This window comes from Sceloporus undulatus, chromosome 4 (assembly GCF_019175285.1).
Source record: "Sceloporus undulatus isolate JIND9_A2432 ecotype Alabama chromosome 4, SceUnd_v1.1, whole genome shotgun sequence".
NCBI classification, from domain to species: domain Eukaryota; kingdom Metazoa; phylum Chordata; class Lepidosauria; order Squamata; family Phrynosomatidae; genus Sceloporus; species Sceloporus undulatus.
Genome location: NC_056525.1, coordinates 122,781,178 through 122,797,182, shown reverse-complemented (window position 1 = coordinate 122,797,182; position 16,005 = coordinate 122,781,178). Strand labels below are relative to the sequence as shown.

General features: G+C 39.2%; 1 protein-coding gene across 4 annotated transcripts in view; it reads right to left on the bottom strand.

Annotated features, from left to right (window-relative positions):
• Positions 1-16,005, bottom strand: part of ACBD6 (acyl-CoA binding domain containing 6) — a 210,718-nt gene that overhangs the window by 99,251 nt on the left and 95,462 nt on the right. For all 4 annotated transcript variants that reach the window (XM_042465765.1, XM_042465766.1, XM_042465767.1 and 1 more), the window contains one exon: positions 8,022-8,104. In XM_042465765.1, coding sequence (XP_042321699.1) covers positions 8,022-8,104 — 83 coding nt within the window. The remainder of the gene's footprint in view (positions 1-8,021; positions 8,105-16,005) is intronic.

Sequence of the window (16,005 nt, the reverse complement as noted above, 5' to 3'; positions counted from 1 at the left end):
CAGTGACAGTGTATCACTGGGTGCAATGATGTGCTGTATGGACAGTCGTGTGACGGTTTGTGAAGTTGACACTTTTTTGTTTCTTAAAAGAGAGACTTTAATGCTTTTCCATGTAAGTGCATAGATAATACACATGTCGCTTTTGAGCACTTTCACTGGCATGTGTTTTAAGAAGTATTCCAGATTCTTCCTCACAAACTTTGATTTTGCTATTTTATATAAGAGACACTAGTTGACTATGCCATTTGTATTTAATAGGACGTTAGCATCCATTGTACCCCAAAAACTATCATGCTATTATTACAGCACCAGGGCTACAACCAGGAATGCTGCTCTTTTTGTTCTTTACAGAAAGAATTTACTGTACAGCACTAGTCTTACTAGATGATCAGTCATTTTACCACAGAAATTATTTTGTATCTTTTATCTCCATTGTGAAAAAGATTAAGGCTAATTATTTTAAAAGGTAAAGAATCTATAGTGGGCCATAGTATTGTTGCCTACTTATAGAGTATGCAGATAAAAGATAGGAAACAGAGCAATCAAGTAAATAAAAAAGAGAAGCATCAACATCAAAATATATCCAACTCAACAGACCAATAGTCTTTCAGAAACAAAAAACTCTTTAGCTCTCTCTAGCGGATCATCGAAGTGTAGGCTACACAGGCCTTCCTTGGACACAGTCTCATTGAAGGTCTTCCTCTCCCTAAACATGCCTTTGAAACTGGAAAAACTTTCAGTGTCTCAGCAGGTTAATAATAATAATAATAATAATAATAATACAACAACAACAACAATAATAATAATAATAATAATAATAATAATAATAATAATAATAATAATAATAATAATAAATTTATTTATGTTTACCCGCCTCTCCCAATGGATCGAAGCGAGGTTACAGGCTACTAATATCTAATACTACTTATATCTAAGTTACTCTGTTAAACTAGTCCCAAGCTGTCTAGGACACTAATGTCGATAAATGACAATCAGAAACAGATCAGACAAACCAGTGAACCTGTTGTAACCATGGAATCACATGACCCCAGTAACTGGTCTCAAGTCTACAGTTTTGGCTACAACAGTCAAAGCCTGGTATATTTTCAAAACACTTTTGAAAGGCAGTCTCAGATAGTTTGTGTTACAGTAATCCAACCAACAAGTAGCTATGGCAAATGTCACCATGGGCAGACCAATGCTTCAAAGAACAGGCACAGTTTTTACATGTGAAGTAAGGCATTATAATGTTACCCATATGTAGTCTCATTTTTATGGTTTTCCAAATTTAATTATCATTTCAAGCTAGAGCATTCCCAGCAGCCAGACTATGATACTTTAATACCTATTATGTTTTCTGAATCAGTTATTTTTAGGGGAAGTTTAAAACTGTATGGGAGAAGCTGCTCTTTAAAATTCTGCAGGCCTTTGCGCCTGACCAAACACAGTGACCCCTGGTATTTTCTGCCAAAACAGTTCATTTGTCTCTCAGATCAACTAATCAATTCCAGAGCCATCAATCATCTCAGTTCAGTACTAGTGTGGCCTAGCTCAGAGAGCTAGCCAGATGGCTGCCTCTGTTAATGGGATTAATAAAATTCTGATAGATTACATGGCATCAGACTACAAAATATGATAAGGACTATCAAGCACCCTGGAAAAGACTGGGAAGAGAAGGGAAAACAACAGCCATAATTGCTTGGCATTCTTCTCCCCTGTCTACACAGTTGCAAAATTTATCCTGTAAGTCAGGAAGTATGTGGAGGGCCACTTTGTTAAAATTATGCCTTAATCATTTGCACTGGTTTCAACTTTTCATACAATACAATACTAAACTTCAATCACATTTCTAACATCTGTCTTATTATGAACTAAAAGTGTATTCTCTCTCTCTCTTTTTTTTAAAGGAAACGGCACCTTATATAACAAATAAATAAATGCACCGCTTGTAAGAAAGTTTCCTGGTCAAATGAAAAACAACTATATAGTCCAGTGATGGCGAACCTATGGCACGCGTGCCAGAGGTGGCACTCAGAGCCCTCTCTGTGGGCACATGTGTCATCGCCCCAGCATAGAGTTTGCCACAGTTTGTTACTAGAAAGCCAGAGGGCCATGGCACTTTGCAATAAATAAGTGGCTTTTGGGTTGCAGTTTGGGCACTCAGCCTCTAAAAGGTTCACCATCACTGATATAGTCAGTCCCCATGAAGAAAATGCTATTGCCCCTTGCATTCTGTTTCAAATGGGTCCTTTTACACCATTTTGTAATTTTTTAAAAAAAAATGAAAGCAGTTAGGACATTTTAGAAATGTTCTTTTTATTATATGAAATCAAATATTTTGTTCAAAGTGAGACAAAAATAGTCACCTCTGAGGTGCTGAGCAGACAGAGAGGAAAAGCCGACCTACCTCTGACGTTTCCAGATTTGCAAGAGAACCTTCTGACCACTGGCTCTCACAACAGGCCGAACACCCACAGAAAACCTACTCCAACCCACCCCCTTCTTCTGTAAGGACAGACCAGCCAAAAGAGGGCATTTGCAGGCACCAGGTGCACTGCCCCATTATTTTTTATGCCCCAAACAAATGCACTGACATGCCACCAGTGGCCACCAATCACCTCCTACCCAACTGCCAGCCCATGCTACTCCTTACACAAATGGCCACTCAGTGCTGACTGGCTGAAAAGTTATGTTTGGGGTAGGTGGGTGGTGTCGACATACATAGCGAAGATGACAGAGCTCAATCATTATTGTTATATCTCCATCATCAGAGCTACATTTGATGATGCAGGCTCTTGGCCAACACCTCATGTATCTGAAAAAGTGGACTCTTAGTTCATAAAGCTTACAGCATAATAAATTATCACTCTTTAAAGTACTACAAGACACAGTTGTTTCTGGTAGTCTGATGGATTTTAAGATTACTTCCTTAAAGTATGACAACCAGATACATTACAGACTTTGAAACATATGCACAAAAAGGCTACGGTAATTTGTTAAAATTTCAGTTAGTCCAAATATAATTCAATTTTTATTATTAATAATATGAAATTGTAACATATAAAATTGTTAAACAATTCAGTTAAACTATCAGCTAGTTTTCAAATAAAAGTTAGGAGAAGATGGATAATGTTGCCTTTGGTTCAGAATGTGCCTCTCATTGAACAATTTGTTTGCTTATTTACATTGTTCTTTTTGTACTTAAATCACCTTCTCTTATTTGGGAGTTTTCACAAGCCTTGGATTACAAACAACACAGTTCAGTTTGTTATTCAACTCATCTGGAAACTGTCAAGTTGGAACAGGAAAGATCACTAACTAGATGTCAATTACATTCCCCCCCCCCCCCCACAGTTCTGCATCTCCCTTCTTTTTTGCTTTCACACCCACTGTTCCTAGCAACACATATGCTACTCTCACCCTTCAAACAATTTGGATAGTTTATCGGGATTAGAGAGGATTAATAAAGAATTAGGGTTAAATCTAATTATTAATGTCAAATAGAACAGACTCGCTGAAATAAATGGGACTTTATAAGTGAACAATAATAATATGTGTCCAATTGATTTAATAGGTGTCTCTCCTCTAGGTGGGGGTAACAACTGGATTTCATTTTATGCTTTTACTCAAGCATTCCCAGCTCTGTTGAATTTCTGCATGCAATGATGTTTGGTTTTGTGGTGAAACATTACAATGTGCCATCTCAATCAACAATCTGAAATTGTGTGAATCTAGGATGTTTAACACTTTTGTATGAATAAACTGGATCTCAGGCTGCTAAACATCATGCAGTATGATTGGAAGAAGACTTTGTGGAGGACTCCCATAATTTCCCACCCCCAGAAGAATTAGGCTTTGTTGAAACTGGACATTGGCGCGTTACAGACGGCCCAGAAGGGGCAGTCTCGCGCCACTGCTGGTTGCTGCATCCGGGAACCGCAGCATCCAAACCATGCGTTTCCCGGACGCAGCAAAGAAGGAGAGTGAAATTTGCGCTCCTTCTTCGGCCCCGTAAGAGACACCGCGAGGTGCTAGTCATGCACTCGCGGTGTCACTTCTGCCGCGCGACGTGTGGTTTTATTCAGTGCTTCCACATCTCTAATTTCCTCTGGCATTTCCCCCTGGCAAGGTCTTAACAGGCTGCTCCACAGCTAAGATCTTCTTAACTCTTTTCTGTTAATCTTCTTCTTGTCCTTTATGGCAAGTGTTTCTACTCATACCTTCTCTTATTCTCAGTCCTACTTGCCTCAGTGATATGGAACTATGACTCTCCCATAAAGCCAAGACTCCAAAATGTGCTAGTTCTAAGGTACAAGGAAGAGAGAGAACAGCAGAGTTCACTGCTGCAGGTGCTTCACTGCCAGAGGGAGCCCACAGCAATTGGATCGGGACAGCTTGAAGTGGGTACAACCACCTTCATTAAAACCACTAGAATTATGACTTTTTTGTCATGAAAGAAGATTATTCATCTATTAATATTAGATTTTATTAAATATCAGATACCACAGTCATGCATGATGACCTCTCCTGTTGCTGACCGAATGAGAAGGCTTCCAGCCTGAGGAAAGATCACCAAGCATGTGGTTTCAACATAATTCCAGGCATGCCTAAATGAAATGTTCTTCATTCAAACCTCTGAACCTGGCTGCCAACTGAGGCATGGAATGCAGGGCACTTTAGTACATCCCCCATGTTATACACACATTCCTAATATTACAGTCGGTCCTTCTTATACATGGATTTCTTATACACAGATTCAAGCATCCACGGTTTAAAAATGTTCAAAAAAAGTATAAATTTCAAATATCAAACCTTGATTTTCCATTTTTTATAAGGGACACCATTTTGCTATGTCATTATATTTAATGGGACTTGAGTATCCACGGATTTTGTTATCCACAGGGGATCTTGGAACCAAACCCCAGCGTATAACAAGAGTCCATTGTATCTGTAGTTTCTCCTTACCATTTTAAACTTTTATATGTTAGAATTCTGGGGAAATGAAAGCTGTGCAAATAAATGAAACTTTGTAATATTTTAAAACAATTTCACTCACACCAATATTAAAATGTTTCAGAATTGTTCATCATACACAGGGTATAATATGCATATTACCATCTTCAATAATTATTCTTGCTCACAATATCTCTATGTGTTCAAGTCATTAAAAAGCATATTGATCTGTATTTAAGGAGATATCTATCGATCCTCTTCTAGAGTCTGCAGAACATATATACGGTGTCCAAGTAAATAAAATGTCTGAGATATTTACAAGGCTATTCAAAACTTTAAGGTGATGAACAATTTTGTTCATATTTTTAAAAGGGCATTGTTGATGTTTGATGTTTTCTCCATTGTGCACTACTGCACTCTTTGCTGCCAAGGAGAAGTTGATCTGAAAGCTCATCATGCTATCAGGAAAGAGACAGGCATGTGAAAAAGACCTTGGAGCCTATTCCAGCCAGACTCTTATCATAGGAATAGTTCCCATCAACTATCCTGAAAACAATTCTTCTGGCTTTTAAGATACATTCATATTGTTAATATATTTTGTTGTTACTTCGTTGCTGCCTTACAAGGATTTGTACTGTGAAAGGCATGATACGAATAATTATAATGAATAATAATCAGTTTTCCTGGCGAGTTTTGAATATCATTCACATTTGAAAGGAGAAATATAGCAATAGTCAATTGTTAAAAGCAGAAACAAATAGCTTTTGTTTAAATACTGCAAGTTCCTTTAATTTCTTCAAAACACACCTGCCTGTATTGAGCTCTTCGTAACACACATTTCGAAACTGATCAGTAAATAAATTATTTAAATGCTGATGATTGGCCAAGTAAATCTTAAATTGTATCCAAAATTAATTTCAATACTTATGTTAATACCTATACTTGTAGTTTAGTCTACACTATTTGAATACTACCCAACAATGTATGTTTTTCTGGATAGGTAATAACAAAGAAATCAAAACCATAAACCAAGTTTTAAAATAAAAAAGAATTTTAAAAAGCCATAATATTAAACTAAAATCTATAAAACCAACAGCAAAACACATCTTCTACATTACATTTCTTCAGAACCGGCATTATCCTTTAAAAAAAAGTTAAAAGTATCACCCTTTAAAGAAATACTGCAGGCATCAGAAGTGACCAGGTCATAGCATGTGTTGTAGATGAAGAGGCTATAACATAAAAAAGTCCCCACAGGTCAGGCTGGGGCCCAATCCTCCCATGCAAAAACATCTTCTTTGGACTAAGTCTCAATTTACTGGCCTTCAATCATTCCATTACCACACCCAGGCAATGTTTCAAAATATCAATATACAAAACGACAAAAAAAGTTCATATGCACTTTAAACCATTTTAACATAATGTGGAATTCCTTTGGGAAATTCTAAATAAAGAAGGTATCTGATTCAATATTACCAAGAGAGAGCTGCCCAGACAGAGCTGGGTGTCACTTCCACATTGGCAACACCTGAACTCGTCTCTCTGAATGGTCTCTCTCTCATCTCTGTTCTAGACGTTAAACAACTTTGGGGTTTCAATAGCTACTGAAAGGTGAAGAGCATCAACACGGTTCAACTCTGCCATCCCTCTCTTGACAGAGGTGATTTCACAGCAGAGAGGAGCTGATATGGTTCAGTAAGGATAAGGTTCCTGGACCACTCTCCAAACCCCTAGTTGCTGTCATGGAAGGAGGAAGAGAGAAGAACAAGAAACCAGTGGTTCTTGCATCCTGCCAAGAGGGAAAATGAGGAGGCTAGTTATTGTTTTAAATGCCTGCTGGAATCAAGGAACTGTGGCAGAAGTGACAAGGAACTGGGTGTTCTTTCCAGTCTCCATTCTCATAACTGTTTGACTGTAGCAGGTACTCAAAGCAAAAGTCATTTCCACTACAGCGCTATATAAATAAAGCATAATAATAATAATAATAATAATAATAATAATAATAATAATAATAATATCAGTAATCTGCAAGAGCTGTCACCAGGTTCTTCATTCTCCTCTACTCCTTCTTCAATGACAGACAAAGGACTGTAGGTGTATTTTTAACTGGGGAACTGCCAGCACTGAAGAGTAGCCCTTCCCCTGCCATGGAAGCAGCACCGGATGAGAAGCATTAGAGGGATCTTTCTGCTTCATGCTCTTAGGCCACCAGCATTTAAGCTCCACTGCTGTCCCACTGGGCAAGCAAGGCAGTTCAGAATTCAAAACCAGCCAGGAAATGGATCTGGGAAATCAGTTTTCTCCAAGAGTGCTGCCCAGAAACTACATACCCAATGTCTTGCCTAAACATGCTAGTAAGTGTTCTATAATTCTTTACAAATTTAGGATGAGGTTTAGATTTGTTCAGGGGTAGGGGCTAATTAATACCGCTTCTAAAGAGACTGGTACTGGTCCCATGTAATTTACAACCTCTTTGCTTTGCCTCTGTTACTTCAAAATAAAACTACGGTAGTTATCCACCAGGTGAAGAACCCATGTGTGTTTTCAAGACTGACACTTACACAAGACCTCTTTAAGTTTGCCATTTCCTGTCTTCCTTTACTTAACTACAAGTTTCATGCAGTATCATCATACATTTTCCAGGTTAATTTCCTTTTATCTTTTTATTTCAAAAGCTGACCTCAATTAGTAACCTTACTTCTACACTGTAATTTTAAAAACATGCTAACATTATTTCCTTTGGCCAACAATATTTAAAGATTATGGCTAAAGAAGCTGCTGTTAAGCACTACTTCTTTTAAGAAGAAGAAATCACAGTATATCCTATATGTTTACTCAGAGGTAATCACCACCATGTTCAATAGGCCAAGACCCAACCCAAATTTTCCACACTAGGGAAAAATTAGTACCTGGCAGCAATACAGACAGCTATTGATTTAAACAATTACAGGCCTAGAAAGTTCTTTCCTGTCATTTATTATCTGGTTGGAGAGGCACTACCATATGTGTTGATGTTCTAAATAAAAGCTAAATGAAAATTAAGCCATAAAAGTATCACTCAGATTCACCTGATGGTTTCTTCTTGATACAATGAGCTGACAACTGGGCCTCCAAACCCAGCCTTTCCTTCCTTTCCCTTTTTTTCTGTTATCTGAAAAAACAAACATAAGAATAACAATTTTTCCATATTTGATACAGACTTTAGGGCAGCATTCAATATAAACTCCCTCCCAACAACAGCAACAACAAAACTTTTGAGATCCATAAACTAGTGCCTAATGTGAAAGCATATATTTAGAATGAAAGGATTCTGAGCCCAAGGGGTTCTTTCAAGAAAGGATTGTGGAACTCACAATCCTTTCACACAAAAATCCACTCCTGTTCATATCAAGTTCTTTTCGTTTCACCAATAAAATTTTTAAGGGGGGATAAGAAGAGGCTGGTGTTTTTGTAATTGTTATTGTTAAGCAATTAGGAATCAGAGAGACAAGAGAACTTACCTGTACCCACAGTCCTTCAAGTGGTCACTTGTAAACTCACACAGATGAGTCCAGCACCTATAGAGAGCTTCACACGGATGCCTCTAGAGATGAGTAACGTTGAATAATAACCCAGTTGGTGAGCATGACCAGAGGCACCAAAGTTACCCACCTTAGTTCCACAATCCACCACAAGAAATTTCAAATGTGAAGGGGAGAAGGAGTGTAAGCTGTGTGAGTTCATGGGTAACCACTTGAAGAACCACATTTACAGGCAACCAGTTTCTTCTTCTTTGTCTCTGTGACTCATATAAATGGGTAATTAAATGACTCAATAGCACTAAGTGTCACCATAGCAAGAGTGAATGAAGACTCTTTTGTGGTCCTGCCATTCAATCAATAATGTAATATAAAGATGGACAATTGAGACCGGGAAGCAGCCTTACATAATTCAATTATTAATGCACCACAATTCACAACTGTAGATGCAACTGCCACCCTTGTGGGTTGAACTTGTAACTGTAATGGGACCAGTAAGCAAGCTAAACCATATGCTGCAATTGTTGCTAAAATAATCTGATAGTGAAATGTTGAAAATAAACTGGATGAGTTTAAGACCTAAACAATTTCTACATTTAATGAAATGGACAAGATGTGTCAATATCAGGAGCAGAAATCATGAGGCCCTTTGGGGTCCAAGTCACGCTACTGAGATCCTACTGATCTCTACCCCAGCCTCCAGCACCATCCAAAATTCTGGCAGATGTTGACCACAGAGTTGCATTGGAGGACCTAGAGAATCCTACAGAGGTGTTCTCTCAAGTAAAAACAGTGTTTTTGTTATTTGTGGTTTTTCCACATTCACTGGGGTCCTGTGCCCCTAACCCCAGCAAATGTGGAGGAATGGGATTAATAAATTATTTTTTGCGTCTTTAAGGAAGATAATATGTTTACTGTTCAAATATTTTGAATTAAAAATAGTTGGCGCTCTGTATCCATGGTATCTTCATCCACAGCTTCAGTGTTCCACAGTTTCCAAAATAATTCCAAAAAGTAAACTCAATTTTGCCATTTTATATATAAGGCATATCTCTCTCTCTCTCTCTCTCTCTCTCTCTCACACACACACACACACACACACACACATAATTGCATTTAATAGAACTTGAGCATCCATAGATTTTAGTATCCGCAGGAGGTCCTGGAACCAAACCCCTGTGGATACCAAGGGCCCACTGTATACAATCTTTACAATCTTTAGATTGTAAGCCTGAGAGCAGGGAAATGTCTAATTAACAAATTGTAAGCCACTCTGATAGCCTTTCAGCTGAAGAGCGAGGTTATTATTATTATTATTATTATTATTATTATTATTACAAAAGCCTAGTGGAGTATTCTCTCTTGAAATCTCTTTGTCCTTCAGTGCGACTTTTGGTTAAAGTTGACCACAGAGTTGCGCTGGAGGACCTAGATATTCCTAGAAAAAACACATTAATAAAATCCATGAATAATCAAAGCTTCAAAAGTCAAAGCCGCAAATGTGGAGGGTTGAGTGTACTTGCTTACAGTCACCTCATCCCTTAGCCACTTAAGTCAACAACCTTTGCTGAAAGGCAAAGAAGCAAATATTAAACTACATTCTCCTATTTGCCATTTCAAGGAAATCAAGACTTTATACACTTGCAATTTGTTGTAACTTCTTCTCATATCTGCATTATGAACTCCACTATTGTCTGCTTGATTACTCATCTATAGTAAGAAGTAAAATAGTTGAGAGTTCCAGAAGCATTTCTCCCCTCTCATTCAGTCTGATTAAGTTTCAAGCTGTATTAAGTACAGTAACTGAATAATTAGCGAAGATACACTTTTGTTACTGAATAACAATTCTTCATCATCAATTCACAGATATGTTTCTGCATTCACAAAGGAGAAACACTAACTTACAACAGTCATCAGACTATTACCTCAAATCATACCGTTGTCTGCCCTGAACATTAGTGACTCTACTCCAAAACATCTTTCCTGAATAACAGTTATGCTTTTAACTGGAAATATCAAAGACAAAACCTGGGGCCTTCTATACATGAAGCATCAGATGTTTTCCTACAGTTTCTCGCATTGTATTTTATTATTATTTTCCTAATCAAATATTTAGTACACAAAGGCGGGTTACATACCGCCATTTAGTACGTATTCTATACGTACTAGGGTTAGGAAGGGACGGTGCTTCTGCACCCCCCTAACCCTAGTACGTATTGGATGCATAGCGTCCTGACGTGTCGCGGCGCCTATGATGTCGCGAATGCGCCAGCAGTGCCTCGCGACGTCATAAAGGCGCCACAAAAAGAAGCTCCAAAATGGAGGTTCTTTTTTGCTCCGCGGGGGAGCCGCGCGGTGTGGCTGCTGCGGCTCCCTCACGGAGCAAATGGCGCCAGCGGGAGACCGCCGCAAAGCGGCAGTCTATATCCCGCCATAGTATTCCCCAAGGAAACTCTGATACAACAATTTCTAGGCTGATTTTATATGTGCTGAGACTTGGTCTCTCATTTGTATGTAATTCATAGAATGTTTCCAGTTCCTTCTGTTTTGGAGCCTAAGAGAGGTAGGCAACCAAGGAAAGATATAGGAAAAGATCTTTTACCCCAGATGTAAGATGGTCCACCTGAAAAATGTGAACTAGCCATGAAAAAACAGTGCAGGAAGCACTGGAATTAAAAGAAGGTATCCTTTTCATGAGGACTCAGATAGCTAGGGAATACAAGTGAGTCCTTCTCTTCAGATGAGACCTTGCAGTGAGACAGGGGATTATGGAAGAAGAGCCAGGCACACATGACAACTGAGGAGAAGAGCAAGGGGAACTGGTTCACATCAGGTTCCAAGGTGGTTTGGGAATCTAGTCTAATCTCTAATCTTCCCCCATCACTTCCACCATCAATGATACTGAGAACACTAGATAATCACCTACCTCACAAGATGCAGGAATGGACCCTGGATGGACAGATATGGATGTTTTACTCTGCTAAAGTCTGGGATGAAGGAATGTGTGCAGGTTGGGTTATCAAGTGGGATGAAAGGGGAAATAGGAAGCCAACTTCCCCTTTAACATTTGGCCAGTGTGCTATATCATCTTTATAGGAGTAATTCAACCTGCTTACCCCAACTAAGACCGGCACTTCATTGATCACTTGGGGAATGTGTTAAGGGCTCACATTTTGGGCAGAGAGACAGCAGCAATTAATTACAATGAAGAATTTGATAAACAGCTATCTCCATAGTAAGGCCAAACAGCACCTCAACATGCTTTATCTTGTCATAGTTGGTCCTCTTATATAGGGTAAGAGGAGTACCCATATGGAGTGGCAAGGAGGAAGGTTTACTGGATTTTCAAGCAACACAAATGCAAACATGCTCAGTGTCAATTCATGAACAACAGCAACCAGTTTTGACAATCAACATGGTTAGTTGTCTTGCTGCTACAGTGTGCCCGCGTCATACATGGGCGTGCCTTACATGGCTTCCAGAAGTGGCACCATGCCACGGAAAGAGTAATGGAGCACGCAGCTGTGGCGCACACATGCCACCACAAGCACAAGCCCCATTGACTTTAATGGGGCTCAAGCAGATGCAGAATTTCCCTTACGCGGGGGAGGGGGCGTCTGTAATGGATCCCCTGCGTAAGGGAAGGGACCACTGTATAGCTATAATGGCAAGCACCGCTTTCAGGGCAACCAACCTCATCCCTATTTTGGTGACAAAAAATGAGGGACGGCACAGTGCTGCTGGCATTTCTACTCCCACCCCAAGAATACAGGTTCATAGAACCTTGCCCCACACAGTTGGGATGTGCATTCATTCCAATCCACCCTCCACCCCCTTTTAGCTTAATACCCAGAAAGGCCACTGAGGCTAGCCTGCAGCAAGCCTTTAAAGGCTGGTTTCTGTACTTCCTCCAAACTGCCAGGCTCAACTTGAACATGCCCAGTGTGGTAGCAGCAAAAATTACCAAGAAAGTCAGGGTATGGCCCCTTCAACGTGCCCCCATTCCAAGTCTTCAAGTGTCCACCAAGGATGATTCCCTCTTCCCAAATAAATTTAGGAATACCAGCTGATACATCACCTATCTTATCCCAAGGAGTCACCTGTCAATGAAGTTGTTCTTGCCAAACTCCTTCAACCACACAAGCTCTGTCATGTATGAGTTTCAGTACTGGTTGTAGCTGCAATAGTTTGGAAACGAAGTGGGCAATTCTTTACCTACCTCTTGTGTCATTTTTACACTGTGTACATCTTCTCTGTTACAGACAGTGCCTGTGAGCATCTTCCATATTACAGAAAATAACTTAAGCCAGTGGTTCCCCATCCTTTGGTCCTCCACATTATTTGGATTTCCCTTTCGCGCTGGGGGGGTCCATAACGGGATCCAAATCCCTTCCACATGATGGCAGTTGTGCCTATGTCACCATTTTTTGCACAAGAACCATAAAGTAAACTTGCACCCATTGGGTATCCCATGCTCTCTCATTCCAATGGTCCTTTCCCCAGAAGGCAAGATCAAGTGAGATCTCTTCAGATAGCAAGCAGGTCACCTTATGTCTGGATTCACTGCCCTATCCCAAGACAATGCTATATAAACGGCAACCAATAAGGCTGTGATCTCTTCTAATCCAGGAAAAGGTTTTGCCTGTGTTTGTGATCTCCTATCCAGGGCCTATCAATGCTAGATATGTAAACCAAGTTCTAAATCATTCTGTTTTGTAGGTGTTTTGGTTCTCTTGCCATTATGGCAATTTCTTGAATCTCTCTCTTTCTCGCTCCCTTTATTCAAATTTTATTATTGGTTTACTAAATTAAAATGCACAGAAAGCAAAACTGCAATATGTAAAAAGAAGATAAAAAAACGAAAGATATGCATCAGCAGCATGCTTGTGGCATTAAATGTGAAGTCTCCTCAACAATATTTTCAGGTATTCTCCTATTTACACTCTAGGCCGAAAAAGAGTACAATTCTGCAGAGAATGCAGCAAAAAATAAGGTATGTCATAAAAGTCAACTCAAGATGGAAGATGGTATAGCAAATAATGCCTGTCTCACACAGATCAGCTGTGATGGTCTCTAGACTCCTCACGGTATTGAGCATCATCCCTGAATTCATGCCTGGATCAATATGATAAAATTGATCTTCCTCGATACTCAGGAGCAGAATACTCAGGATAATCTCTATTTCCATATTCCATATTTTCTGTGATAAATATGCACTTGTGCCTCCACTGTGAATGTCAGGATTCACTCAAACGTGGACTTCCAGATGACTGAGTCAACATTTGGGATCCAGTAGCACAATACACTCAACTATTAGTCGACCTCATGTATAAGTCGAGGTCAGGTTTTGAGGCAAAATGATAAGTCGAGGATGAAACATATGGGCATGTAATAAAGGATCTGTAAAAGATGAAGCAAAGGAAAACAATGCAAAAGAACTTACAAAATTCCAGCAGGCATAATTGTTTGTGCTTATACTAAAGGCTGCATAGATGAGATAATAGAGAGGGGTCAGTGCTCCCAGGACAGATTATGCTCTTGCCTTTCACCAGGGTATGGTTACTTGTTAAATAAGAATTAAAGTACACTACTTATATTGACCTGTGGATAAGTCGATTCAGGTTTTTGGGGGGCAATTTTTGACTAAAATTGCTAGACTTATACATGAGTATATATGGTACTTGCTGTGGAGACTGCAATTTTGCTTTCAGATGCTGAATCGACTTGTACCTGCACAATGTGCAGAGATTCAGTAAGGGAAGAGTGGTGTACAGATGTCAATGTAGCCTGTACCAATGGATCTAGACTTTGAGGCTCAGAAGGTTTTTGTTCCTTTGGAGCATCGGAATGCTTAGAATGCTTCCTCTTTTAATGCTACAGTCAGCCCTTCTTATACACGGATTTGTTATACACGGATTCAAGCATACACGGTTTGAAAATGTTCCAAAAAAGTATAAATTTCAATTATCAAACCTTGATTTTCCATTTTTTATAAGGGACACCGTTTTGCTCTGCCATTATATTTAATGGGACTTGAGCATACACGGATTTTGATATACACGGGCAATCTTGGAACCAAACACCAGCGTATAACAAGGGTCCACTGTACTTTCTTTTTCTCAAGTGTTTCAAGGGAGAAACTTCAAGTATTAAAAAGCCACCAGGAGTCCAAGGAACGTCTCATTGGGAATATATATGTCCCAGAGTCAACTTTGGAGGAACACCTTAACAGGAAAATGCACATTCCAGAGTTATTCTCAAAACTGTAGACAGGGTACCAACACATGAAACCAAAAGCAACAGATTTATGCTTTTTTAGTTTCATTGGTATCTCAGTTTCAATCAGCCATTTCCAAGAGGAATGGGCCACAGACAGTTCAGAAGCCACCAGAAGCAGGGCAGAGATTGTTACCATCAGTGGCTGAGATGATTTAAAGACTTATTCACACAAGGACTTCACATGGGATTCTTGCCTAGCTATGCTAGAAGGTTCTGAAGATGCACTGCACAGGCGCATGTGTCACAGGGACCATGAAGAAGAACATCCGTTTGGCCTTGAGTGAGCATTAATGTAGTCATTCAAATCCAACACTGCTATCTGGATAATCTCTATTTCCATATTCCATATTTTCTGTGATAAATATGCACTTGTGCCTCCGCTGTGAATGTCAGAATTCACTCAAACGTTACAGACCTGAGGAATCTTCCTCGATTCCATTATTCTTGAAAGAAGTAAAGAAGTAAAGGAAGAAGAAAAAAACCCTGATCAGGAACTAGGAACGTTTGTTCAAAAACAAGGATAACCAAACATTCCCATTTCTGCCTCAGTAAAGGATTTCCTTCACAGTGTAACTTGAATCAGGGTACAATAAGATTGTGAGTATCTGTCATGAGCAATGGTGCTCCAGAGGGCTACAATTTTGAAAGCTGTATTCCAAATGGAATAAAAATACAGGGAGTGGTATTTGCTAACATCATTAATTCACTTCTGCCTTTACTCCTCCCTTATTCCTTTATACATGATGTCAAGAAATATATTTTTAAATTGTTGTTGAGCACAAAAGAGTTGCCTTGTTTCCCAGATGAGAGGTTAACATATAATGACAGACACATTAAATACACTGTCCAATGCCTCCCTGACAAATTTAGTTCAATCTTTTCTTTTAAAAAGGCAGCAACTCAAACACAATTATAAGCTGTAAAAGAATTACAATCAAATCATAATTGAACAATAGAGTATCTGAAAAGGATGGGTGTATCATGCAAAGAATTACAAAAAGGAATACAAATTTAGTGCTGAAAGTGAAGCATATTTTTACAGGGTCTTTGTACTTTGTACCTAATGCCTGCATTTGCTGATGTTTTAAATAAAGAGGATTTCCCCCCTAGTTACATGTCAGAAGACCAAAGATTTTATTTAAAATGCAGCAAATCCTTTGCAACAAGAGAGCAGAGCCTCTATACCTGTGGTCTAATCTAACCTGCTGAGGATCCAGTTCTTCAATTCACCTCTGAAGCCTTAGCCTTTACAAGC